Source organism: Lingula anatina, chromosome 8 (assembly GCF_051362555.1).
Source record: "Lingula anatina isolate TDL-2025a chromosome 8, LinAna3.0, whole genome shotgun sequence".
NCBI classification, from domain to species: Eukaryota; Metazoa; Brachiopoda; class Lingulata; order Lingulida; family Lingulidae; genus Lingula; species Lingula anatina.
Window position 1 is genome coordinate 11,832,478 of NC_141774.1, and position 26,735 is coordinate 11,859,212.

The 26,735-nt window shown below is 38.7% G+C and overlaps 1 protein-coding gene across 1 annotated transcript; it reads left to right on the forward strand.

The window, feature by feature from the left end:
• The first annotated feature begins 640 nt into the window (after positions 1-640).
• Positions 641-26,624, forward strand: LOC106153878 (adenylate cyclase type 8). The gene is made up of 20 exons (XM_013528009.3): positions 641-3,942; positions 9,471-9,620; positions 12,309-12,448; positions 15,874-15,985; positions 17,104-17,231; positions 17,775-17,933; positions 18,352-18,496; positions 18,755-18,883; positions 19,150-19,344; positions 19,526-19,629; positions 20,000-20,201; positions 20,506-20,553; positions 20,834-20,979; positions 21,193-21,259; positions 21,538-21,696; positions 22,256-22,402; positions 22,930-23,022; positions 23,319-23,436; positions 24,973-25,097; positions 25,659-26,624. Exons 1-20 carry the CDS (start codon positions 2,668-2,670, stop codon positions 26,088-26,090), a joined length of 4,074 nt encoding a protein of 1,357 aa, XP_013383463.2. The 5' UTR covers positions 641-2,667; the 3' UTR covers positions 26,091-26,624.
• Positions 26,625-26,735: the final 111 nt, after the last annotated feature.

Consider the following 26,735-nt stretch of genomic DNA (forward strand, 5'->3'; position numbering starts at 1 on the left):
ATCGAAAGTTAGCTGCAAGATCGCCATAGAATGTGGACATATAGTGCCAGATTCTGTTGGTAGGAGTCCAAGTATGCTATTAGCGCCGAGGCTCACATTAAAAAGTGCCTTGCAATGTTTAATTTTTAACAAGGGATGCAGAATGAAAACTTATTTCAATAGTTATCATATTAGTTTAAAAAACGAAGTTTTATTGTCTTTCTTTTTTTCTGGATTATAAGTTGTTAAGTTGTAAGTGTGTAGACGGATCACGTTTATACTGAAACACCGTTAAGTCACGTCGTGGAGGCAATTATTATTTCCAATTGTATCGATATTGGCTTAGATATGACATGTACACTGTATCTATTAGAAGGGCTGAAGAACCATACCGTTTAAGGGGGTGGGGAACTGAAACATCGGTCTGACACCCGATCGTCCGACATACATGTATCATTGTATGCACATAAAAATATTATTTTATGGTTGTGCGTGTGTGTGTGTGTGTGGGGGGGGGGGGGAGGGGGGAGGGGGCGCAAAAAAGAAAGTGAAACTGTAGAAGACAAATTCTACAAATTCTTCTTGACCGTCGGTGTTGAAGTACACTTTTGGGCTTTAAATTAAGATTCTGCTTCATTCTTTTCAGATTCGTCTAACTGAAGGCCTTGGCACGTCAAATGTCTGAGTGTGACGGAGTGTTCCCGGGATCCTTTCGCACTGGTTACGTTCCAAAGTCAAACATTAAAGGATTTTGTTAACTTCTGCAGGACACAAGGCGTTTTCACGTAGCCAATGACAACAGTGGATGGCTTCCTGATACTTACAGCGCGTTTTTTGTGTTGACGTGGAGATAGGGGAGTGACGTTTTGAGTACACAGATCTTTTTGGAAAAAGAAACAGTCTGGATCGTCTTTAGCTACATTAAAAGGGAAATGTGTCTATGAATGTGTACATGGCTGCCTTATATGCTCGCAAAGGAGTGAAATAACTGACAGAAAACGCGGTGATCGTTTGTTTGGGATACTGAGATCAGAAGAACAAGACGAGTGCACAAATTATCCCGGTTTTCCATAATATTGACATCTTAAGCTGTGATATTCAATATATCAGTCAATATTGCAACACGTGTTCAAACATTGAGAGCCATTTCTTTGCATAATTGTGAAAAAAAACATTGTTTTTGTTTTTATGGATACTAACACGCATTGTCTACATGCAGTGCTACTCCGACGTCGTACGTACAAAATTTACAGCCAATTTTAGACGTTTGGATAAAATAACGTGCTTCTACAGAGCAAGGCGCGGCGCACTTCACAAAAGACAAACACCATTGGAATGATTGATACGGAATCGATTTTAACCCTCAATATTCACTTGGCAATCTTCAAGTACCCCAGCGCAAACAGCCCTCAAAGGGTAATCTCTGGTTTTAAGGCTGTTATCATTAGCTGGATTGTCTGGCCGACGCTGGTGTATTCATGAGTTGCTGTCCGTCTGAAATGTCGTCTGCGGCGTGCACATCACGGTTTATTTCCAAGGCGCATTTGAGAAAGACAAAAACGATTGAATCTGGCGAACGCTGATATATTGGCTGATTAATTCGAAGAACCAACTAAGTCCCTCGTTGCTGGATGACATTTAACTCTGATAATGACGCATGTGTTACAGTTGTTGAACTAGATTTTAAGGAAACGGGGTACATGGAATCTCGTCTGCTGTTCCAATTTTGCACACAGAGCTAGTTATAGACGTGCATGCCTTTCCAAGAACCCTACCAGGAAGCTGGATACTGACGTTAATCAGAAGCACGGAGAGTGTCGTGCGTTTTATTATGACATTTCACTTAATGGCGACTGGGTACAGCAAAACTTAAAGATGTCACGCGCTTGACTCTGTTTGGCATTCACTTATGATATCTGTATGGAGTTCCGATTGGCAAATGGCGTCTTATTGATAGACGGAGAACTAATTGGAGATAAATAATGGATGTTTAAACAACAAGGGACGTTCATATAGACAGATGCTGAGAAGGGAATTACCGATATCAACATGATTATTCAACTTAACGGGTGTGAAAACAAGAATATGGTTCTACAAAACCGTTCTCAGATTGCCAGCAAAACAATTGCTGTTAAAAATTGAGCTCTTTTCTTGAAGACGACAGACATGATTTAGAATAACACGGTCTGTTCATTAGAAAATGGAGCCGCATAAAGAAAAATAAAGACTTTTTCTACACCATTTCATGGAAATGACCTGTAGCATTTATGTCGCTGACGTACCTCTATAAAGAACGTTAAGGCAACACGTACGCATCAGTCATGACATTTACACAGATCGTGTGACATTAGACATATTTATATATCCCACTTGCTTGGAAAGTGTTTACCCTTTCAAACCTTTACAAACCACTGAAGTGTTTAACCGAAACGCTCACAACAAACAACGGCCGTGAAGGTTGACTAAATGTTTGATCAAGTATGTAAAAAGGCACCATTTATTCCACTGACGTTAAGAAAAATACATTCGTGATTAATTCGCTTGAACGAAGACGGCAACAGCCATCAGTCGCTTTAAAAAAAGTCTTGAAATGGAGACGGAATAAAGGGAAGCGTTTACTTTTCAGTGAAGCTAGTTTTATTATAGACGTGATTTCTATTGGATAAGAGAACATCAAGGCATTCACCCATGGACAAATCCCGGCCTGTATCAGTAGCGGCGTATCATTTATTACCGGGGATGGCTGGGACGTACGACATTTCCACCGCTGCAACTGTCTCTGGCAACAAAGACCGTGACTCACGCGACGTAACGCCAGTCACGCTGACAGCGTCACACGGAAGCCTCGAGGACAGCATTGTGTCGGCCGGAGATGTGGAGATGGAAAACGTGGTCACAACGTCTACCACGCATGCGCGTGGAATAACCGGAAGAGGCTTACCAAGTGTTGATGAAAACGATGACTCCTTGATTACATCCTGCGTGAAAAGTGGGGAGGATATCACCGGACACACTCAGCATGGTGAGCAACATTGTAAGCTTGAGCAGGTCCGAAAACAGTCCACTGTCAGTGAATTGAACACGCCCAGCACCGCATTTCGGCCTAAAGCTCTGCTCTGGAGAAAAGCGTTTCAGAAAATCCAAGAGGAGCACGCGAACAATCTGGATCAGGGTTCACGGTGGGCGAGGTCGATTTCGGAAACGCTGCGCCGACGCTCAGTGGCTGAAGTCGCGCGCATGAACACCGCGTCTCTGGATGGACAATCCGTCTCATCATTTTCGCAAAAGACGCCGGGACCCGCCGGTGGTGTTGGCCTGAGCAAGGTGTCTCCTGAACCCAACATGACTGGTTCCACGTTGGAAAGCCTCGCGGACACCGAATACGCGAGCGAGGAGTACCTCAACAGTGGACGGCGTTTTCGCGGACTTCTTCTTCCCACATGTAACGTCACCTTTAAATATAGAGTCATGGAAAAACTGTTTCAGAGATATTTCAGAAGGCAGAAACTTCACGCTTTGGTGGAAATTAACATAGTGGAAATATTTCTGAATCTTCTGCTTCTGATACTTTACGTGTCGTTCAATTTGCGCTCTATGGACGTGGCTAAGCCGGCCACTTACACGACCATAGTCTTATGCCTCATGCTACTGACCGGGTCGTTGTTTTACAAGAAGATCAGGAAATATGGCTTAAAGATGTTTTGTATAATCACGTGGATAATATTGTCAGCACAGCCTTTAATATCCATGGCTTTCACCTTCATATCAAAGGGGGATCAGCCGATGACTATACTCACCTATGACGCCTGGTATAGTCTGGTGGTGATTTACGCTACCTATACACGGCTTCACTTGAATCTCGGGTGGAGCGTGTCCTTGGCGGTGCTGTCCTCTTTGGGGTTTTTGGCGGAGGCAGGCATGCTTTTGATTTGGGGACATACGGCAGGGTCGCTCCCGAAAGAGGTGAGAATCTATTTCCGTTTTATTACCTCATTAGATTAAGTAGATTTTTAGATTTTATTACCCCATTAGATTAAATAGTGATACAGTCGGATGTGTCATTTTGAGAGGCCCGTGTTATCATTGTTTTCTTTTAAAACCTACAAACCTACGTCACTGTTCATTTGCAATGCTCTTCTGGCGGAAAGTCCTCTAAAACCTGGGGATATGTAAACCCTATATGAAAACACTTGTAAGACGTGTCATAATATCACTAAAAGCCATTTAAAATCCAATCCTCCAAAATGCCATTCGCCACATCATTGACATAACTAGCCCCATTTCACAGATAAATATTTAAATATTCATCTGTATTGCAATGAATACAATACAACAATGTTGCAACCCCCATATAAATATAGTTGCGCAATAACTTTGGCTCAACCAAGCAAAAACTAACTGCTGTATCTAGAACTGCATGAAACCTTCCCGTTAGATCTATCGGTCGCTAACCCTACCGCTACTGTAATACGTTCCGGTAAGATCGATTACCGTTAGTTTTAATTCATTACGTTATTGTTTCTCCCGTAACCCATTATCACCATTTCCTGTTGAACATTATCTCTCCCAGTTTGATCAGATTGAAATAAGTGAATTAAGTGCAGATTGCAGAAAATTAAATTTTGTGAAAAAAGAGCTGATGCATCAATGAATCATAGCATTGAAGTAGAACGGTTTAAGATAAAGATTAAACATCTGAGACGTTAGATGACATAATCATGATAATCATAAAAGCTCCTTACCCTTCACGTAGGGTCAACCTGATTACCTTGTTGCATATATTGAATCTTGCAGTAAATATTGTCAGAATATGTGATTTGCGATCTTTGTTCTCACACTTTATGTGACTGACCAAACAACCTAGAATGCCGAAGTAATGATTCACGTATTCATTTTACCTTTTGAATTCATACCCCCGAATCGCTCACGTTAAAAAAAAAAAAAACATATCTCAAAAAAGATCTGTGTGCTGAATCTCCTTCACGATCTAATTGTTAAAGCGTGTTAAGAAATTCTTTATCTGGTCTTTTTCAAAATATTTATCATTCCAGTGCCTATCATTCCACGTTTGGATCCAGGTATCACGTCAGCAAAGACTTCTGCAGTACTGCAATAAGTGTTTTGACTAGCTTTAAAATCAAATCCATATTCATAAGAATCCAATATCAAGTATTTTGATGGTTATGTAAGTTCAAGCGATTAAATACTTACTTGTCGGTCGCGTGTGTTGTAGGTGCCATAATGACAGTATTAAAGCGTGTTTTTTTTCTTGGTATGGATGGCGTGCTCTTTTTTATGGCATTTTATGGCATTTTGTGATGCTAACAAAAAGAAAGAAAAAAATATCAGAACCTTGACATTCGTCTCGTGGTCTCATTAACACATCAACATGTACTTCCTGTTAGCGTATTCTAAACGAAGGTGTCTGACGGTTACAAAGTCTGCCACATGTTTGTTAAAACAGCTGTCTCATTGCAAGGTGACAACGCAGTTTGGTGAAGTGTCGTCTGCAAATGTTCGCATCCCGACATTTCATCTCCACGCCGCGATATAAACAACTCTCCAGGAGCCTCCCTCACACAAGACACAAGATTCCTTTAATTAAAGTGCGTTATCTGGCAATTATTTTGTATGAATCTGGTGAAGGCAGTAGAAGACCATTCAGAAGGATATTACCTTAATTAAACTACAGTGTACTGTTGTTTACGTGGATTACGTAGAACTTTTAAGCAAGATGGGTTAAAATTGAGCATTTACCGCACTTCTATCTCTTCTCCGCCGTGGAATGGAAAAGTACACCTAGTTTACACCCTGCAGAAGGGAATCAACTGCACTATATTCTACTCCCCCCCCCCCCCTCCTTCAAGCACGCTATGGAGACACAATTTGAGGGTATAGACAAAGGTCAGCACTCAAAAAGGTCAGCACTCACGAAAAGAACTTCGGCCAATGAATAGATTAAATCGAAACAGTTTTTCAAAAACACTATAGCAAGAGAATCATAGAGAACAGTTATCGTCAAAGTTCTAAAAAAAAAACAAACAAAAAAAAAAGAGGGCAGAGAGATAGAAAGAAAGAGAACGAAAAACACAAAGGTCACGCGTATCTGCGGTATAATCTCTCGCAGGGAGCATGCAATCAACAAGATGTATTGGCTTGTTTTGCCATTGATCGTTCATGAAATGGATATTGTCGGGCTTTAAGTCCAGTATGATGCTTGGAACACAGGGGGTATATCTATCAATTCTTCCATAAAACCATTAAATGCCCCGTCGCGGTTTCACTTTATAATTAGACACATTTTCCAGTCTTTGCTGGCTCATTTTGAAGGATAGGCAACTTATTAGACAACTTGTGCGGAAGAGAAATGCCAAAAAGAAAACCCCCGCTCTCCACGCAGCCGGCTAATTAAAGTTTTGTGTTCACAACAGGAAACGGACCTATGGATAAATTGAGAAAAAGGTGGGGAGGCTGTGGTGATGGTGGTTTGGGGGGGGGGGGGAGGGGAGGGGGCTCTGTACTAGTACTAGTAGCCTTACTACTGCTAACATGGAAAAGCGTAATACTCCGATAGATCAAATATTACCAGAAACAGATGACTTATATACCTCCAGTATTTCACACCATCTGCTGCCACCTTAATAAGATTCACTGCGTTACATGCTAAAACCGTTTATTCTGATTACATTTGTGCTAGAAAACAGACCGTTTTGTAATTGTCCTGGATATTATCATGATATCGAATGTATAATTTTAGTAAGAGATCGAAGTAATTAGATTATCCACACCTGAGCAAATGGGTTTAAGACAAACAGAGGGGGTGGGGGGTGCATACATTGCCAAAGAAACAAAAGCGCCAACAGACAAACAACAAGCATACCAACATGTACATAGGCAGACAGCAGTCGAAACGTACAGGGAACTGATAAAAGAAGCATTCTAATAACGTTTTGTGTATGCTGGGTTGGTTAACCGAGCGATCTAGTAGGCCCCATCCAATACAAAACGACCAGGAAAGCGTGGTCAATTCCAGATAACGGTTTATGGACAATATATTACATCTCTCATTCTACGTCTGTCATTTGCAGCTTTGGAAAGGTTTATGTAATTCCTTTCACAAAAGTCAAATACTTGGTAAAGCTGCGGTTTCTAGGAAATCATTTATCTTTCCAAAGCAGGCGCGGGTAATGTAACGACTTGATTGCTTCACAAAGGTCGAATTGTTTAGAGGAACAATAACAGGGGACAAATGACAATTCAAATGGAATAATTCTGTCGTGAACTGGAAATTAGAGAAATTTGTTTTATCTTGTCTTAGTTACAGAGTATGAAGACTGACAAAACGATGATATGAAATGAACGACTAGGAATTACATAATTACATTATTAATTAAGTTTGCTAATGTAAACAACTTTATAGATGAAATAAGCAACGGTGCATACACGGTACAGGCAGCCAATTTATTTGATCGTCAGTTATGATTTGATTTGGATAAACGTTTTTTTTTTTTTTTTGGCATTGTTATATATATATATGTTAATTGGTCATTTACCAATTCAAGCAAACGTGATTATCTAATGTCCTAAGACGTATTTAATTGCCCGGAATACATTAACATGCGAATTTGTGTGTTCTGTTTTGTTGTTTGTACATGTATATTGGCATATTTTATCACGTTATGCCTCACAGACCAACAGTTGAACTTCGTCCAGAAATAAGTTGCGGTCATCTGTGGCCGTCATGAGCATCTTTGAAAAACCTTAAAATTATTAATTTTTTGTTTGTATGTTTATTTTATTACACCATGTGTTATATGAGAATACAATTTTGAACCAGTATATCCATTTAGTACGTTATTCAAAAAGTATACATAGCTCAGGTCAACTGAAGTCTGTCACTTTGTGATATCTCAGCATCAAGGCAGTATTATCTTATCTTTATTCGAGTTTTTACATATAACTTCCGCCAATAATGTTATTATTATTATTATTATTATTATTATTATTATTATTATTTTGCTTCTGTAAGTTTGTTGTATAACCGGCTTCTTAATACCAATGTCACAGATTGATTTTTCACTAGATATTCACAAATATGTCTCTGGATAATTCCCGACACGATTCTCATCGCGCTAGAGAAAACTGCACATAATTAATCTGCGGCCCTGGTAGAGGGTATTAACTCAAAACGTTTTTGTATAGGTCAGACCAGCTTATAATCAATAAGAATCTTGTAATGATCAATAACATTATCTAATTAATAAATATAATTAAGCTGTCTTGGCGGAGGTCTTCGCTTCCTGAAAGGTGTTCAAGTTTCTGTTGAAACATTATGTTGTTTTAGCTGGCAGAGCAACGTGCCAACTCACCGACAGCACAAATTTTTATTCCCTCGAGTAAAATAATCCCTTTAAGTTGTATTTTACCAGTGTTCATCTTAGGCCATACAGGGATATATCGAGCCACGGCGGGGGGGGGGGGGGGGGGGGGTGAGGGGGGTGAGGGGGGTTACTTTCCCCTTTTTACAGCACCCAAAGTACCAATAAAATTTTATAAAAATAAAATTTAAAAAATAAAAATAAAAATAAAAAAACGTGTCCAACGCCAGGCTTCTGTTTATGTGACTCTCTTACGTAAGAGCTAGGTTATTAAGAAGCCAATGGGTCAAAGAATACCTCTCCACGTGAAAAGGATCCTACAAGTATATACATAAATATGCATTATTTTATGCTATTCAGCGTAATGTAAAAGACATGATTCAGTCAATGCATAATCAATTGCATTACGAATTCACAATGTGCGTAATCAAAGTATTATTTGAGCACCATTCCATTTACATAAATATACGCGAAGTTACTCGTATTACACAATTTGTTTTCCATTTCATTAGCAAAAGGGAATCTCAGAGCGAGTGGAAATTGACGTGATTACCATCGACTTTCGCTTCTACTCTTTCAGCTTATTGTATTTGAATGCATTACGGCGTTAAATTTCCTGTTGATTTAGTTTACGTAACTCATGTGATGTATCTGGGAGCTGACTACAATGAGCATTGATTCGATGATTCCTTAATCTATGTCTGGTCGCGTTACTATCTCTTAACTTCATTAACAAAGGATTTGCTGACCTTGATGAAGATTTTGTAAGAACGGCTGTACCAGTGACATTGGTAAACCGTAGTTCTACAGCTTAAGCTAGAAGGCTGGGTTCAGAATTTTATATAATTCCATCAAAACGATGTTAACCGGCTGATTTTTTTTCTTTTGATTTACTTATTGATTATTTCACTCCCACTAAATATAAATCCTCGAAGATAGAAAAATAAAATAAATGAAAGAAATTAGAACATTTGCACATGTAGCACATGGCGCACTTCCATTAAGATTAAATTTGTGTTTTCGCAGTATAGAGGCTGGATCTTCCTCCGGATCTTCCTTTGAAGCACCATGCCGCCTCATTGTCCATGTTACATTATCCGTTATCCGTTTCAGATAGCCAGCATGATCCTCCTACATCTCTGTGTTCATATAGCCGGTGTCTCCACTAACTTCCTAACTGACCGTGCCCAGAGAAAGGCGTTCCTAGAGATCAGGAAGTGTGTAGAGTGCAGGTACCGCCTGGAAAAAGAAAATGAAAATCAGGTAAAAGTGTTCCTTTTCAGGTCTCAAATTGCCTTTTTATTTTTCAGAAATTAATTATTTTTAGATGCTAACTTGTCTTCTTCTTCTTCTTTAGTCGCCATTTGTCGCCCTGGTCGTCAGTGGTGACCAATTTTTGTGGTTGACCCCCCCAAACAAACACACAAACACACACACACACACACACACACGCACACCTCAGCACACCCAGTGTCATCTTCACTCATACATTTTAATTCATACCTTAATCCATTGACGTCTTTATACCAATATAACGTACACGTAATACAATATGTCTAACGCTCAGAGCTTGGATATCCATAGTATTTCTCAATGGGAATCAATTGAAAAAAAATTAACCCTAACTTTTGGCACCGCTTGACGTCCCGCTTGAGGTGGGCTTAACTTGTCAATTTTTGTTCTTTTTGCCTTAACTTCTGACTCTGCTCTCCCAACAATCCTGCAAAATATCGTTTGAACTTACGAGAATTTGTGCCAGGCCCGTAGCCAGCAATTTTAAAAGTGGGGTTCTTTTTCTGAAAAATTGGACCTTTTTCCATAAAAACTTCGTGAACTTAGATCAAATGTTACCCAGAGTGGACCTCATCCCAGCAAAAGGGGCGGTTCTTTCGAACCCCCCGAACCCCCCCCCCCCCCCCCCCCGGCTACGGGCCTGTGTACCAACTTGAATGATTCCCGATGTCCGCCAAAGAACTCAAGGTAATCAATGGATGCAAGCCCACCGCCTTTCCGCAGATAGTCGTAGACATGTATTGTTAAACGAAACTGAATGCCCCCACCCAGCCTTGTGTACCAGTAAAACACATAAAAAACAGACTGACCAGTTCTTGCGAAAAAGATTTACCATAATTTGGAGTTCCTAAAAAAATGAGTGATTTCACATTTCAGTTGTATAATTGGCTTTATAAGAGATACATTGCCGCATGGTCAGATGACGGTCAAGATTAGACATTACCAATTGTATTTCTGTTTCAAAGGTGCATGAACCAATTTGAGGAGAAAGGAAATTGCTTCCTTGTGTTTCGCTCCTAATCAAGATCGATGTCATAAGAACCTCTGGAAATATTTGACTTATCGAAAACAGCTTCTGCGTTAAGTGCCAAGTGCAATTTGAAGATACTCGTCTTGTCATGTCGAATTGTCAAAACAAAGTCCAATTTATCGACCTTTCATCTAGCGTTGTTGAAGAAGAAATATTAAAACTGCACGTTAGACATGCCTCCAATTAAATGTTCGACAAAATTTACCAAAAGGTTTCTGCAATGTTATTAGGTCTACTGTATTAACTCAACATGGGATTTATTACTGTGACATTGGACCCCGCATGTCTTGGAGAATTCTAGAGCGACAAATTAGTTTGAGTAACGCGACGCTTTTATCAATTCCAACTTATTGCAATGACAAAAAAGATCTGTCAGATAAGATTTGGTTTAGATAAATGAGACCTGAAGTTAAAGCGTTACAAATTGTGCGGAGTGTAAGTTTGGCATCCTTTTAATCTTAAAAAACCTCATACATGTAACTGAACAAATTAATCTGTTCTCTTTCAAACTATTTGTATATACGGAATAAAATAAGGTAATAGTAAATGACATAGAAAGATATCAATTTTAAATTATATAATTGAAAGTGTTAATATAGTGTAAATATAAGAAGACAGACGTATCATTGCTGATAGCATGTTATAGCATAAACAGATATCAACAGGTTTAGAGTATCAAAAATGCACAATATCGACTCTCAAAATGTTGTTTTCTTTCGTTACGACCTTCGTTCCTTTCTGCATGTCTTTCTTTCTTTCTTTCATTTTGTTCGGATATGATTATGTTCCCTTTAATAATATGACACGTGCCACGTAAAACAGCAAAAACGTCAGTGCGCATGGAGGCGCAACTTTATATTTCTCTTTTAAAAACGAGGACTCTCAATTTAGAACACTGTACGCAGCGGAACAGAAGGAACAGAACATTCATTAATCACTCTCAGCTCCTTTGTTTAGCTCATCTATCATAGTTACCTCAGTGAACAGCGTATTGCGAAGGGAACACGCCGGAAGAAGATATCATTTTCAATGTTTGATCGTGAAAATCTACCTGTTACTTTCTGATATATTACCACCAATGTTGAAATGTGCATCAACGAAACTTCTCTTCTGCTGCTTAACCAGACGTAGAACGTTAATGACTTGAAACAATTTATAATATGCTTTAGCTGTGTCCCAAGATGTGAATAAAATATAACAAATCGCGTGGGATGATTTTAAGTGTTAATACAAAACCAAGTATTGTGATTGGTAGCCATTATAGTAAAGACTTTGCTCAGTCATATTTAAGACTTCTCAGAGTCACTATAGTTGTGAAATCCATAGCAACTGTAGATAAAGCGTGTATGCTTAAAATGACAGTATGACAGGTGACAGTGACTGTGACAGCGACAGAAATGAACAAAAACAGTCGTCACTGTGTTAATAGACTTTGCTGTAGGACTAAAATAAATTTTGACATTTGGCATTTACTATAATGTATATTTATGGGAATCGAGACCAAAATCTCTTCCAATGAATATTTTGTATGAATAATAACATGTACCCCTCTTTGCATTTTAATACTATTAAAATAAGTGAAAGACTTTACTCGAGAATTTAAATGGATTCCTTTAATTCTCTCGCAGGAACGCCTCCTACTGTCAGTTCTCCCGCGCTTCGTGGCCTTGGAGATGATCACAGACTTGGCGAAGGAAGAAGAAAATGGCGAACGTCGTCTGCCGTCTCAGTTTCACAAGATCTACATTCATCGATATCAGGACGTCAGGTAAAACGGGGGTAATAAATATAATTATAGAACGATTGGTAGAAAATATCTAAAATAAGTAAATAATTACTTTGCATTTGATAACGTTCATGCTATCTTCTGTAGAAATGACCTTTTTGGTACCCACCTTGTACCGGTATATAATGCCATCATCGTGACATCATAAATAAACAGACGTCATTGATTTGAACTGACGTCATCTCAGTTTTGATGCTGAAACATGTATTGATGACAGGGTATGTTTTAAAGCTATTCTTTAATGAGTTGATATACTAAAATGCTTCTCTTTCGAAAGCCCAGATCACGTCACATGCCTCACGGCTCATAATTTAAGAGGATGCATTTAATTTTTTTTTCTTTTTTTACGTCCAAATGCCGATGTTTGTCTAGATCCTTTGCAACTCCATCATGGAATAGAGCTATTCAGGTTGTTATTGAGGCAGGGGGGTCATACCGTGCATGTACAGGCCATTCACCTTAACAAATTGACAAGGGGAATACACAACCTCACATGAACTAAACATTTGGACACTTAATTTATTATCTTCTTCCGCCGATATGTGAAATGGAGATCATTTCCGCAGCGGAAGCCAATCAGTTGTATTAAGCGCGTGGTGCACAGGGTGAAGAGACACGTGAATCTCTAATACCGCGACTGGAGCTTCAAACAATAGGAAAATTGTACTTGTATTTCGCATACAGGCTTCCCTGTATTTTGGTACGATTCGGTACTTTCATCCTACAATCCTGTTGGAAGCGCAAGCCGTGTTTTATGTCAATTACAACTAGTCGTTTACAAGTACTCGTCGTCCATTGTATACAGTGGACGACTCGTGTTGGAACTTTCATATGGGGGCCTTGAGGTGATACAGTGTATGTCCCAAATGGAAAAGAAAATCTCGGAAAAACATTATCACCTCTTGGAAGAACACGGTGCTCAAGTGGATGGTTATTTTTCGTAATTTATGCTAAAATATATCTATATTTATTTATGTGATTTTAGTGTTATTAATTTATTTATTTTTGACTTGATGTCGGTTGACCCATTAGCCTGCTGTTAAGGTGAACGGTACCAAACGTGAACGAGCCGTCTACACCGCTGAAAGTTGACTTTAAGTAGCAAGCTAGTTGATCTAAACAACATACCTCTCGACCAAGGCGGTTAATTGTCTTTGGCGGACATTGCACTAACGGGCTCATCAACTTAATACGCAGTAACACATATGGCATAAGGTCAAAGAGATATATTAAACGGGTTGCCTTTAAATGTAGATTCTCTGTGATGCATTGACTTGAAAGTGGCTTGAAAGTAAAACCCAGTGTTTCTGAATCTTATACTGGTAGATAGCTATATAGCGTTATGCTAGTGGTATATTCCTGTGTGATTCATTGCCAATTACGATTCCGAAAGATTAACATGGGCAGTTTGTAAATGTCAATAAGTACATTTTTGTCTTTTTTTCTTTTTGGACATGTCATCAGGTTTCCAAATATCCCTTCATGATGGAATATGAGAACGTACAGTTTAAGTGAATTTGGGTTACAGAAATTATAGCGGGAAAATAAACACCGCTATGTCAACTTTGATCACATGATTTCCCTACTGACAAGTAACTGAGACATGCAGGATTTTTATATTCTAATATTTTGGTTTATCCCGTTAAAACATGTTAATGTCAAATGGTGACTCGACGGGATTGATTTGTATGGGTTTCAACCCATCAACAAATGCCAGAGTGAGTTTTTCAACTTGTTTATTTCCCATTTGACTTAACCTTGTCGTGTTTGGCTGGCAAACGTTCGATTATCTTAATGAACACGATTTGCAACGGGAAGAATTATAATCCAAGAAGAAGGTATTGGAAAGAAAAAAACACTATTAAAGGCTTTAAGGGGTTTAAAACTTGGGGGTCCTTTGCCTTTCCTCTCATTCTGCATACACTTTGTGTCAAACACACACAAACACTTTGTGAAATCCTGTGTTATATGAACGTCATTTTGAATATTGTCTGTCTCATACAGCTTCAATAGATAGTCTCGCTGCCATAATGGGGGTATACAGCTGTATTAACAAACTGGGGCTTATTGGCACACATATAGGTCAACTAATGAGAAAAAATATAAAAAACGCTCATGATTTGTCAAGTGTTGTGCATGTTGCCTTTGGGAAAAGTGTCACTTAAGTCATGACAGTGTTGTCCATGTGGTATAAATGTATCGTTGCTCTTTATTGCATTGACAAATACATTGTTTCAATGACTTGTTCTTTGTGACGTACGTGTTCGTGCTGACAGTCTGGGAGCGTGTTATAGATTGATGGGACTCCAGTTTCATTTTTTTCTCCTCAACTTTTACCGCACTTGTACGAACAAATCGTTGCACTGACCCCAACTGAGCATTAATCACTCAGACAGTGGTAAGTTGTGAAATGACACAATCGATAGCATTTTGTCGACTTCGAAGTTTATTCGCAGATGAATTATTTACCATGATTTATATTTGAGTATCGAGCAAGCTCAAAATGAATGATCTACCATATGTTTTGACAACTTATTTCCCATGCGTTCAGCAGGACCCCAACACATTAAAAACGTGGATCGGATGATGTATCGCTGCTTAATTGATCTTTTAATCTGCAGTGTATTTGATCTATCTCATTAACCAAGCAAGAGCTGAAAACAAAGTGCCGAATGCAATGATTTTTTTATACGATAACTTAGCAACAGTAATATAACCACGAAGTTAGATGTGTCTGTATTAAATACTGGTAAAACCACATGCTACATATTTTATTGCACGTACCCAGTAGGATGATATTTAGTATGAGTCGTGTACGCAAAGATAAGGGTACTCTCTGAGAAAAGTGTCACTTAAGCCATGACAGTGGTGTCCACAGGGCGCGTTAGTAGTCTGATTCAAAATAATTGTAAGGCACATACATATACGTGTACTTCAATTTTGTGCACTATACTAGAAGCTCCTGATATCTAATATAACGTCGTCATCTTTCTCACAATCAGTTTTGCTAAAGTTCGAAACTCGCCTTCTGTTATATGCATAACTGTCTAATGAAACACTGAGCCATGGTAGCATAACTTCATGACTAACTAGAAAAGCACTCCGAGAGCGCAGACCTTCGCCACGGCAGCAATTTTTTATTATTATCGATTATTGATTGATTATTGATCCGGATCACCACCAAAAACTAATCATCTCTCCCTTGGCCCACTTCTGACAGTTCCTGAAAGTTTCATCAAAATCGGTCCATAACTTTTTGAGTTATGTTGATGACAGACAAACAAACAAACAGACAAACAGGGGTGAAAACATAACCTCCTTGGCGGACGTAATCAACGGTGACCCTCTCATTAAAGAAGTCACTTGATTACAAAGGTGGGCATTAATCTATTTGTATTTACTTTCAGTATCTTGTTCGCTGACATCAAGGGTTTCACCCAGTTCTCCTCTACGGTATCTGCTCAAGAGTTAGTCAAGACCCTCAACGAGATGTTCGCCCGCTTCGATAAATTGGCCAAGGTATTCTGCTAAATAACGCAATGTAATGTTTTTATTTGATTACTCGTTCGTCTGGTGTTATAACTTTCGAAGACTGCGTGTTATTCAACTGGCACAGGTATACGCATCTCTGTTTTTGCCTTTTGTTCTTCAATGTTACTTTTCTTTTGATAATTCATTTATCTTTTAATTAAGTCTGAAACCTGAAGTTCCCAAAAATAAAATAACAAACAGTGGCCCACTAGTGCCTGAAATTTTGAAGACATTTTTCGGTGATTTTTAATAATTAGGGAGCCAAGCACTATGGAGCGTATCTGTACTTTAAAAATGGTTGATGAGGTAAAAAAAACAGATTAGCCAGTAAATCGACCAGAATGTGCCAGAACAGATCTCTGTTTGCAGTGCTTTCCACTCGTAATTATAGACCCCATAAAGTAATGTGGCTCTCAATTACAGCAAATGGAAACATCTGTCGGCTCATTACAAGAGTTGCTTACAGAGATTATCAGAAAGTACTGAGATTTACAGATTACCTCACGACAAAGAACAGTTCAATGCACAGTAGATCTCTGTGCTGGTGTCATAATTATTTTCTCATCTTGGCAACATTTAACGTTCGTTTAAATGAATACGCAAAGGTTAAAACGCTGCGTTCTCTGTATGTTGACAAAACAATCATTTTCTCGCCATGAAATCAGGTTTAAGCAAATACGCAATTGCAATTTTCATTATATTCTCCGCATGTTCAGTGGCATCAACATTTTCACACGGCATCATGCAGCTTACAGAGTGCAGGCATGTAAAGACGAGGACACTACTGTATAAGTACCTGTAGATCTAGCCGTTCTCCTTTCAAAATGTCAAGGTCATCCATTTAATCATCATTTTCACAAGTCTGCAAACTGTAAGCTAGAGGGTAATGCCCTTTGTATGGTATTGGAAAAATAATAAAACTGATGATCCAAATTGCTTGCAAAGACGACCATTTTAGCCCTTCACCTTGCACGCTCTGCGGGAAGGGGGGGGGAGAGGCAGAGAGTATGGAAAAACGTTTTTGCTTTGAAGTTTTGTGAAATTGCTGATGAAAATGGATGAACCCTTAACATTCAAGCTGAAACACGACCACATTATTTTTCCAGGAAAATGGCTGCCTGCGTATTAAGATTCTCGGGGACTGTTATCTGTGTGTTAGTGGACTGCCGGAAGCTCGACCTGATCATGCCCACTGCTGCGTTGAGATGGGCCTCGCTATGATCAGAACTATCAAGTAGGTTCTGATAGCATTTACTAGTTCGTACAAAGGGCTTAAAACCAAGGAAAATATCTGTAGGCAGCAGTTGAAGTTGAAGCCTACGGTGAATAATACTTAACCCCCCCCCCCCCACCCACAAAATAAAAAAATATATATATTTAATGAACAATTAACTGAAAAATTGCAAAGATGTGTATATGGTTGACAAGTAGAGCACTACGTTGACGTCCTCAAAACAGATGTTATCACTTCTTCTAGGCCAGTCAATAAACAACTTAGGTTGGAAAAATATGTGACAAATGTTTCTCAACTGTTTCTGTGACATTGTGTTCCCAAGATATGGACTTCAAGGTGACCCACCCCATTTAATGGCGGCCATTTTGGATTTTCGCCGAAAACAGGACTTTGTCATGGGGGGATTCATGGGGAAAATTTTTTGGGCTATATTGGGCCTTCAACGGACCGGAATCAGTTGAGAAACCTTTGTCACCAATTTTTTCCAACCTCAATGGGAAAATATGCTCGTTTACTGGCCTATTCATAACGTATGTATTTCAGAACGGTCCGCGAGGCGTATAAAGTTGACCTAGATATGCGGATAGGGATCCACACTGGAGCCGTGTTGTGTGGAGTGCTGGGACTCCGGAAGTGGCAGTTTGACGTGTACTCCAATGACGTCACAATGGCCAATATGATGGAAGCCGGAGGGATACCGGGGTATGTATGGCTGTGCACGTTAGAAATGAAATTATGATATTTCCAATGTGCACTTGGAATCAACTCGAAAGCAGGTTTTGTAACTGGTATATGTAATGTATTGTAATGCACATACAGTACGTCAACATTACTAAAACAGACATACATGTACACCTCTAACATTAGTGGTTATTGCAAATTATGAATAATGTTAATTTATCAAGAATTGTACTTTAATTAACATAAATTAAGCTTTTACATATATTTATTTTATTTTATTTCATTTTTATTTATTTATTTATTTGTTTGTTTGTTTGTTTGTGTTTACTTATTCATTTTTTTTGCTTTTCCATTTTAATTTTTGTCATCTTATGAAGAAATAAAGGAAAACACAATCAGACAAGCTAGCGTAAGGATAATTTCGGTTTTCCTTTCCCAGACGTGTTCATGTGTCCGCCGCGACATTAAAGTTCCTGGGTGACGATTACAAAGTAGAGCCGGGAGAGGGAGCACACAGGAGTGACTACCTGAGGGATCATAATGTAGAAACCTTCTTAATCAGTAACGAGTACCTGGAACAACAGGTGGGTAGACGCTGTGATCGCGCGTGTATTCTACGTATATACTCTGCCTGCTCCTCATCGGCTAAACCAACTACAATGGTATAGTCATAAGGGAACCTTAAGTTTTATTTATGCAATAAAAGATACATGAGTGTGAACGCGTGCTGTCGTGTGTGTGTGTGTGCGCGCCTCATATGTCACTGTAACCATTAAGCAATATTATATAAAAATACATAAATAAGTTTTGTCATAATGTTATTTATGTCATTTCATTTTCAGCATGACGTCAACAGAAATGGCTTCTTACCGTCCCATCGCGCCTCGTGCCGTATAGACGCCAACGGCCATCTCCGCTACTCCTCGGAGGACTCCGTATGGGCCAGTGATGTCACAGCTGTTGCGGGACAGGTAGGCGCGTCTTACTCAAAATAGAATAAGAGTTGCTGCAGGTATGACACCTCTGGCGTATGTGAACTCATTGTCGATAAGGCATCAAATTGATTTTGTGACGTTATAGTGACGTGAGCATGACGTTGAAATACATCACGGGGTTTCTGGAATTTGGTGATACACGGGTATGAGTATATTATCATTAAAAAAACAGAAAAAATAATAAATTATACTGATTTAACCAACGAATTATTGATTTTATTGTTATTTGGCGGATATTTCAGAACTACACGGTTGCGGGTGCCCTCCAAAGTCTCTTGCCGCAAGGTATTTCTAAAGTAGTACGTCGTCGGTCCACAGGTGCAGAAGTCAATCTTCACATCATAAGAGCGATAGAGGCCAAGACGGACCACACGTTACGGAAAACGCACATGAAAGCTTTTACGTTAAAGTTCAGGGATTCGGTCGCAGAAAATCAGGTGAAAAACATTAGAATTGTTCAATTCACGCGTGATACATAATATTATGTGAAAGATGCCGTTTTCATACATCCTGAGATACTTTTACCGATTTTAAAATCTGCAACCTTTTTCTGTATAACCTGTATCGCAATATTTAGTTTAAAGTCATGGTCTGTTTCTATCTTTTTTATGCTTCCAGTACCACGGATTGAAGGACGACACATTCAAGACAAACACCGTTGTCTGCAGCGCCATCTTTGTTTTGCTTATAATTTACCATATAGCCTTGTTTTTTGGAGAAAAGTACGTGTTTAATTATTGGTGATTGACTTCTAGAATATCTATCTATAAAGCGAAGATAAATGTTATGTCGAAAAACTATGCAAAGTGAACATTATGAACTGGAACGCTTCTACAAGTCCATAACAAACTTGATATTTTATTCAAGTACGAAAACATTCACCCAGATGCATTGTGTATAAGCTTGACAAATATGCCAGTAGTTATGCTAGATAAGCAAGCGTATTTATTTATTTTTTTTTTAATTAAAAAAACATTATCTGACTAATATTTTTTTAGAAAAATTATTTTAATATTTGATGATATTTTAATAGCCATTTAACTTATTATCATGACTGCCATGACGTAATGCTTTTGAACTTTGACCTTTCAGTCCATACCCCATTATCCTGGCATTTTCACTCGGAATAGTGATGTATGTAGTCATTTTCGTCATACTGTTTGCGGAAGAATACATGTGTTGCCAAGCGACGGTTGCCAAGGTTTCAAAATGGGCGACAAACAACCGCCACTGTAGATCCGCCATGGTGCTATTTCTTGTACTCCTCAACTTTCTGGTTTCTCTCATGTGTTTTGTAAGTATGACAATATCTTAGGGTACCAAACAGAAGAATGAAAATATTAATATTTACACCGGTACAATCATGAGTACAAACGCCCATGTCAGTTAGCCAACAAAATGGAGATACTCAGAATATTGACATTTTTAGTTAAAAGCAGCCCCTCCACCGTAATGAAGACATACAGTGTAAAATGAGATGATTTATAATTTATTATGTTGCTGAGCAACGTGTTTGATTTTATCGAAGAATATTACCAAAAGTGAGCACCAGCATAAATCTTTGATATTTAAGTTGTTATAATCTGGTTTGCTTTTAGTATTCCGAGTGCCAAATGCTAAGGGGAAGCAAATGTATTCTGCCCGAGGTAAGTAATAATTTACATTTCTTCTAATCTCTATACCACACAGTTCATTTATAAAACCATAATCGCGTAATTTCTAGAGTCCAGAGCATGTCATTTCGGAGTTAAGGCTTACCGTATTATAAAAGAGCCGTTTTAGGCAGATTTTCAAAGGCAGTAACACTGCACCGTTCCTGTTAAGGTCATTCATTTTGACATGATATTTCTATATACCTCTTCTATTGTTTTCAGACATTTCCGCTTCTTTTATTTAAATATTTAAAATTTTTCAAAAATCTTTCAGACGTGTTTCTACTCATGGATGCCCGTTTTAGTATCTTGTGCCATTTTTTTACGATTCCGCAACCTTTACAAAGTTCTCCTTCTCACGGCAATGACGACTGTCTACGTCATCATACTGGTCGTGTATGAACGTCATCTGACGTCACAGTAAGTAGTTCTATTGCTCACTTTCTATGGAAAAGATCATTACGCGACATTACATGACATTTACTTATTAAAGAGGCATTGATGCATAAAGCGAATGCCCTTTTTATAGTTTGGTATATGATGTAATATTTGAAAAGGCGGAACTAACAGTGATGGTTTATTATTATTATTATTATTATTATTATTATTATTATTATTATTATTATTTTCTAGTTCAATATATGATGCCCTTGTGATACTATTGGCCTTTGCGTTGATTCTTCTACTCCACACCCGGCAGGTAAAGTAACCCAACTTAGAACACATGACTTTAAATTATACATGTATATTGTCATCTTATTGGAATGATTACACGTTGCTTTGCAAGATCATTCAATTCAGATACACAATACTAGTTATTTGCAAAAAATAATAATAAAAATAAATAAATAAATACAAATATAAAAAAGAGCTGTTTAGTTTTGAGATAAAGATGATCCAATACAATTTGCCTTAATATTTGACAAGACAGCATTCCAGTACTTGGTCAAGTCATGTTATTTTGTGTGCAATTTCTAGCTTGAATGGAACACACGGCTTCACTTTCTGTGGAAACTACAGGCTAAAGAAGAGATTTGTGATATGGAAGAACTGCAGGAACATAACAGACATTTGCTACGGAATATACTTCCGGATCACGTGGCTTTTTACTTCCTGGCCAGCGACAGGAAGGATGAGGTATGGGAATTTGATGAAGAAGACATGGACCATGTGCTAAAAAAATACTGGAAACAATTTGTTCATTTAAAGCACCTACTTCTTTACTTAAAGAAAATCCCATTTAAAAAATTAAAATCAAGTCGCCAAAGAAGACTTCTAATATAAAAATATGGAATATTTTTCTACAAAGACACAACACGACTTGTCTCTCTCTATATAAATCTAAGGTATTGGCGTTTACTGTTAGTTTCAGTACTATTAAGATAACAGACAGACGTCATGGCAGGCCAGCATCAGTAGTGGTCCTGCTACCCCCCCCCCCCCCTCCCCTTCGGTTTCTAAAAAATATAAAAAAGTCTAGCTGAATCGTAGTTCTAAACTGCACCAAATGGCACCGTTTGCCCTCCAAACCCTCCAACATTTTTCGCAGCCCTTAAGCAAGCGCCGAACACCACGCCAAGGGGGCAAGGGTCAGCTTCGCACCCAAGGCCAAGTTGTCATCCCTAAAAAAACGGACCCCTCGTCAAATAATCCTGGATCCCTAAACCCCTGAGCATCGTCTTTCTGTTTATTCCAGGACCTCTATGCACAATCGTATGACAAAGTGGGGGTGATGTTCGCCTCCATTCCTAACTTCTCTGAGTTCTACAATGAGGTGTCTTCCAATAATGAGGGTATAGAGTGCCTTCGACTGCTCAACGAAATCATAGCAGACTTTGACGAGGTGAGCAAAATGGGTAATTCTGCATCTTTGTGTTTCGTTCTGGTTAAATCTCGTTTATTGCATGTACGTATACATCTGTTCATTGTCCCATGCTTCTCAACGAAACCATTGCAGACTTTGACGAGGTGAGAAGACTGTCCAGATCTTTTCTTTTTGTTACGGTCCGGTCAAAACTATTTTATACGTGTACACTGTATGTAATGCATTCATAGCAGTCCTTGGCGTTGTGAGGGGAATTTGCAGTACTGCATCTATCTATGTTTTACGTTCTGGCATAAGTTTGTCGAAAACTTGGTATGTTTTTCGTCAATTTGTTATCAAAATCATCTTAGATTTTAACTCAATTAGGGTAATTAAACACATTTATATGTCATTTATGGTGGTGTTAAGACTCTTAAATGTGTGGTAAATTAGATTGTAAAATATAATTGCATTGTGTTGTCCAAATGTGATGTAAATTTGAGAGTTTTAGCTTTTAAGATAATGAAGTTTCGTGTAAATAATGATATCTTGTTCTGTCTCGACAGTTGTTAAATGAAGAGCGTTTCCAGTGCATAGAGAAGATTAAAACAGTTGGCAGTACCTATATGGCTGCGTCCGGGCTGGCCCCGGATTACAAGGTAGATATCAAAACCGGAATTGTCACGTGACCTACAATAATCCGATTTCAATACCGGAATAGTCACATGGCCTTTCTAATTCGTTGCCTGTACTAATATTGTCTAGATCCTTTGACATGATTTGGTCGTGCTTGTTCACTGAAAGAAGAAAATTATTAGGTATATAAACAGCAATCTTACAAACATTACATTAACATGCAAATGCAGCTTTTTAAAATTTCAGGGAGAGAAATAGGCAAATGATTGAGACATGGGCCTAACTTTTTTAATCTTTCTCTTTTTTCCTCTCTCCCAAGCCTATGCACGGGGACGTGTGGGAACATTTATGTGCCTTAGCAGACATGGCGATTACTATGAAAGAGGTCCTCACAGAAATCAACATCCATTCCTTCAATGCATTTCATTTAAGAATAGGTGAGTTCTTGTCTGGTTTTGAGCACATTGAATCTATCGACATCAAGAAGACAAGATGGAACAGTGTCGTTTTAAAAGGGATATGTGGCGTCAAAATACACTCTTGCCCAAAATGGTTGGTACACTATAACAATAGCTGGAGGAGGTGGTTCTGTACAAATTTTGGGGTGCCATTTGCAGCAACGGCATTTGCCCATTGCTTCCTCTGGATGAAAACCTTAACGCTGCCAGATACAGAGACATTCTCCAGGAGAACCTTTAGCCATTCGCAAGAGGGATATACAGAGACAATTTTAGATTGCAACATGACAATGCAATTCAACACACAGCCCGCTTAATTGCAGACTTTATTCGACAAAACAACATTCAGCTGATGCCACAGCCAGCAAGAAGCCCAGATGCAAACCCAATTGAGCACATGTGGGACGAATTTGGTCGTGCTATTCAGAGGAGAAACCCTCCCCCTGCAAATCTAGATGAATTGCGAGATGCCCTTCAATATGAATGGACCAGAATTCCTCTCCAAAGAGCTGTAACTCTAGTTCACAGTATGCCACGCCGTTTGGCGGCCATTAACCAAGCTCGGGGTGGGCATACCCGCTATTGAGATTAATAATGAACTCTGAAGATGTTTCTTGACAATTTCCCCTAATTTCATATTAATTGTCACTCACAGTATAAATTTATGTTTAATTTTTTCACTTGGTACTGTTATGTAAAAAAAAGTACTTTTTTGGGGCCATGAGAAAAAAAAACTAAATAAATTAACGCTTTTTTCACATTTGCATTAGTTGTTTCTCCATGACTTAACCAATCCCCCAGCTTCACATATTTAACAATATAAACAGTTTTAATTTGGTACTATCAATAATAATGAAAGAAACAGGGCGATATGCATCCCAAAATTTCCGTGTACCAACCATTTTGGGCAAGAGTGTATATCGTTTTTACCCTTTGGTGTACCTTGAAAAAATTTACTTATATTTCTCTATTTTTTTTCTTCGCCTCGCACATACAGATATTGAAATATTCAAATGTTTCAAAGAACTTGTATATATTTTAAAGAAGTTTATAATTAAAGTTATTTTATGTATTAAACTATGTATGAAGCCATCATTTTAAATGTGCCCTTTAATGTAATGCCTTAACTACGTCTTAGACCCTATTCCCAGAGATTAGATCGATCCGACTAGATCGACCTAACTCCCTATGGATTCACGCTAAATAGCTGTCAGTCGAGCGGGCAAGTAAGTTTATTGTCCCCTTACAGCTTGTAGTAGGCGGGACGGACATTTAAGCCGGATTATCTGACAGTAATCTAGTGAGACTCCCCACGGCGATAGATCCATCTAAAATCTATGGGAATGCACCCTTAATGCTATATTGTGATAATGTTTTGACATAGTAACGGCTACTGAACCTTTAAGGTTTTTAGACCTTACATACATATTCAGGCACACACATACACGCTCACACCGAGTCCATATATAGCCATACATACATGTATATGTGTAATATCCCCTGCTCTCTCCCCAGGTATCAACCACGGCCCGGTGGTGGCTGGGGTGATTGGAGCCAAGAAACCGCAGTACGATATCTGGGGCAATACCGTCAACGTGGCCAGTAGGATGGACAGTACGGGAGAACTGGGCAGAATACAGGTACTGGTTTACACCCTTCTCTCTCTCTCTCTCTCTCTCTCCTTCCATCTCTTTCGCCTCATTTATTTCTCTCACTTTCTCTCTCTGTCGTCTCCTCTCTCTCTGCTCCCCTCTCCCTCTCTCCCCTCTCTGCCTCCTTGCTCTCTCTCTAATCTTCTAGCGCCTTCTTTCTATCATCCCTTCATTAGTTCTCCTTCAATTCGATCTTTCTGTCTGTCTCAGTCTGTGAGGCTTTTTGACAAGTGACAAATATAGTACAGAAGGTATATAAAAGTTACTGTAAAATATTGTTTGCTCAGCAGGCAAATGCGCCGTTGAATAATTGCCATGTTACTGTACGGGGAGTGCAATCTTCTAGTCAAGGCTGTTTACGGTTTTATTTTAGTACTAATTTGATGATAATTCGTTCGGATTTACATTTCTCGTATTCAATTTTCAATCTTCGAGTATGAAACATGCAGATGAAAAACAACGAAAGCTTTGCATTTATATAGTGTATAAAATTTAGTTAAAAAATCAGTGCATTATAAGCATTTTACTTTTTTTCCCTTTTTTATTAAGGTTACGGAAGAAACATACAAAATTTTGTGTCGTAGAGGATTTCAGTTTGAATTTCGGGGAACAGTTCCAGTAAAAGGAAAAGGTGATTTGCGGACTTATTACTTGATCGGAAGAGGCGGAAAAGTGAGGCGCGATCGCACACTGAGCATGCGCAGAATGAGTGGTCAGCACACGCTGGCGGCCCTGGTCTGCGGACTTGTCCAGGCAAGGCGGCGATCACAAAGACAGAGCAAGCGGTTAGGTGACCGCGTCTCCACGGCCAGCTTTCGTAGTGTACATAGTTTGGGAGAAGGCAAGAGTCAAAGTTTGTTGCCCTCCCCAACAGCGCCCATGCGCGCGAGGTCATATAATCTCCCGCCAATCAGCGCCGCAGACACACCCACTGAGGAGACATCTGAAGATATGGGAACGCCGGAAAAAAGCCACGTGTGAATATCTTCACCAATAGAGAAAGTGGAACTAGTCAACCAGATCTGATTGGCATATCGTAATGAATGATGATTAAAACACACGATAAAGTTGTTACAGAATGGTGCTCGGGCAGTCAATACAAAGGGCTCGGTGGCGTATAGTTTTCATTTATACTGATGGGTACACGTATTATTTAAAACAGATTTTTTCGAAAGAAAAAATATAATAAGCGACTTTCGAAAATAACTCAGATATTTTGAACTTTTTCATACACGGAGGTCATGGTTGTGATACCGGGAATTTGTCACTTGATGTCTTAAAAACAACAGAACATACGTGTAAGTAAGGGACAATATAAGTATTTTTTTTTGGGGGGGGGGGTATAAAGACGATTCTTGGTATTTATCTGTTGAGAATTTGGTGGAGATGTAGAGGGCATTTTGCCCTTTCAAAAGATGGTCAGAATATTAATTGTAAAAAAGACTATTCTGCACACTAATGAAAATTTAGAATCCAAAGTTCTAATCAATGGACCAACTACTGTCTCTTGTATATTTATATAGATTGAAAATTGAAATCCAACTACGACTAGTTTTAAACTGTAATTCTATCTAAGTTTAATGTATGTACTATAAAACTAATGTACAAAATCCTACACGTTGTACT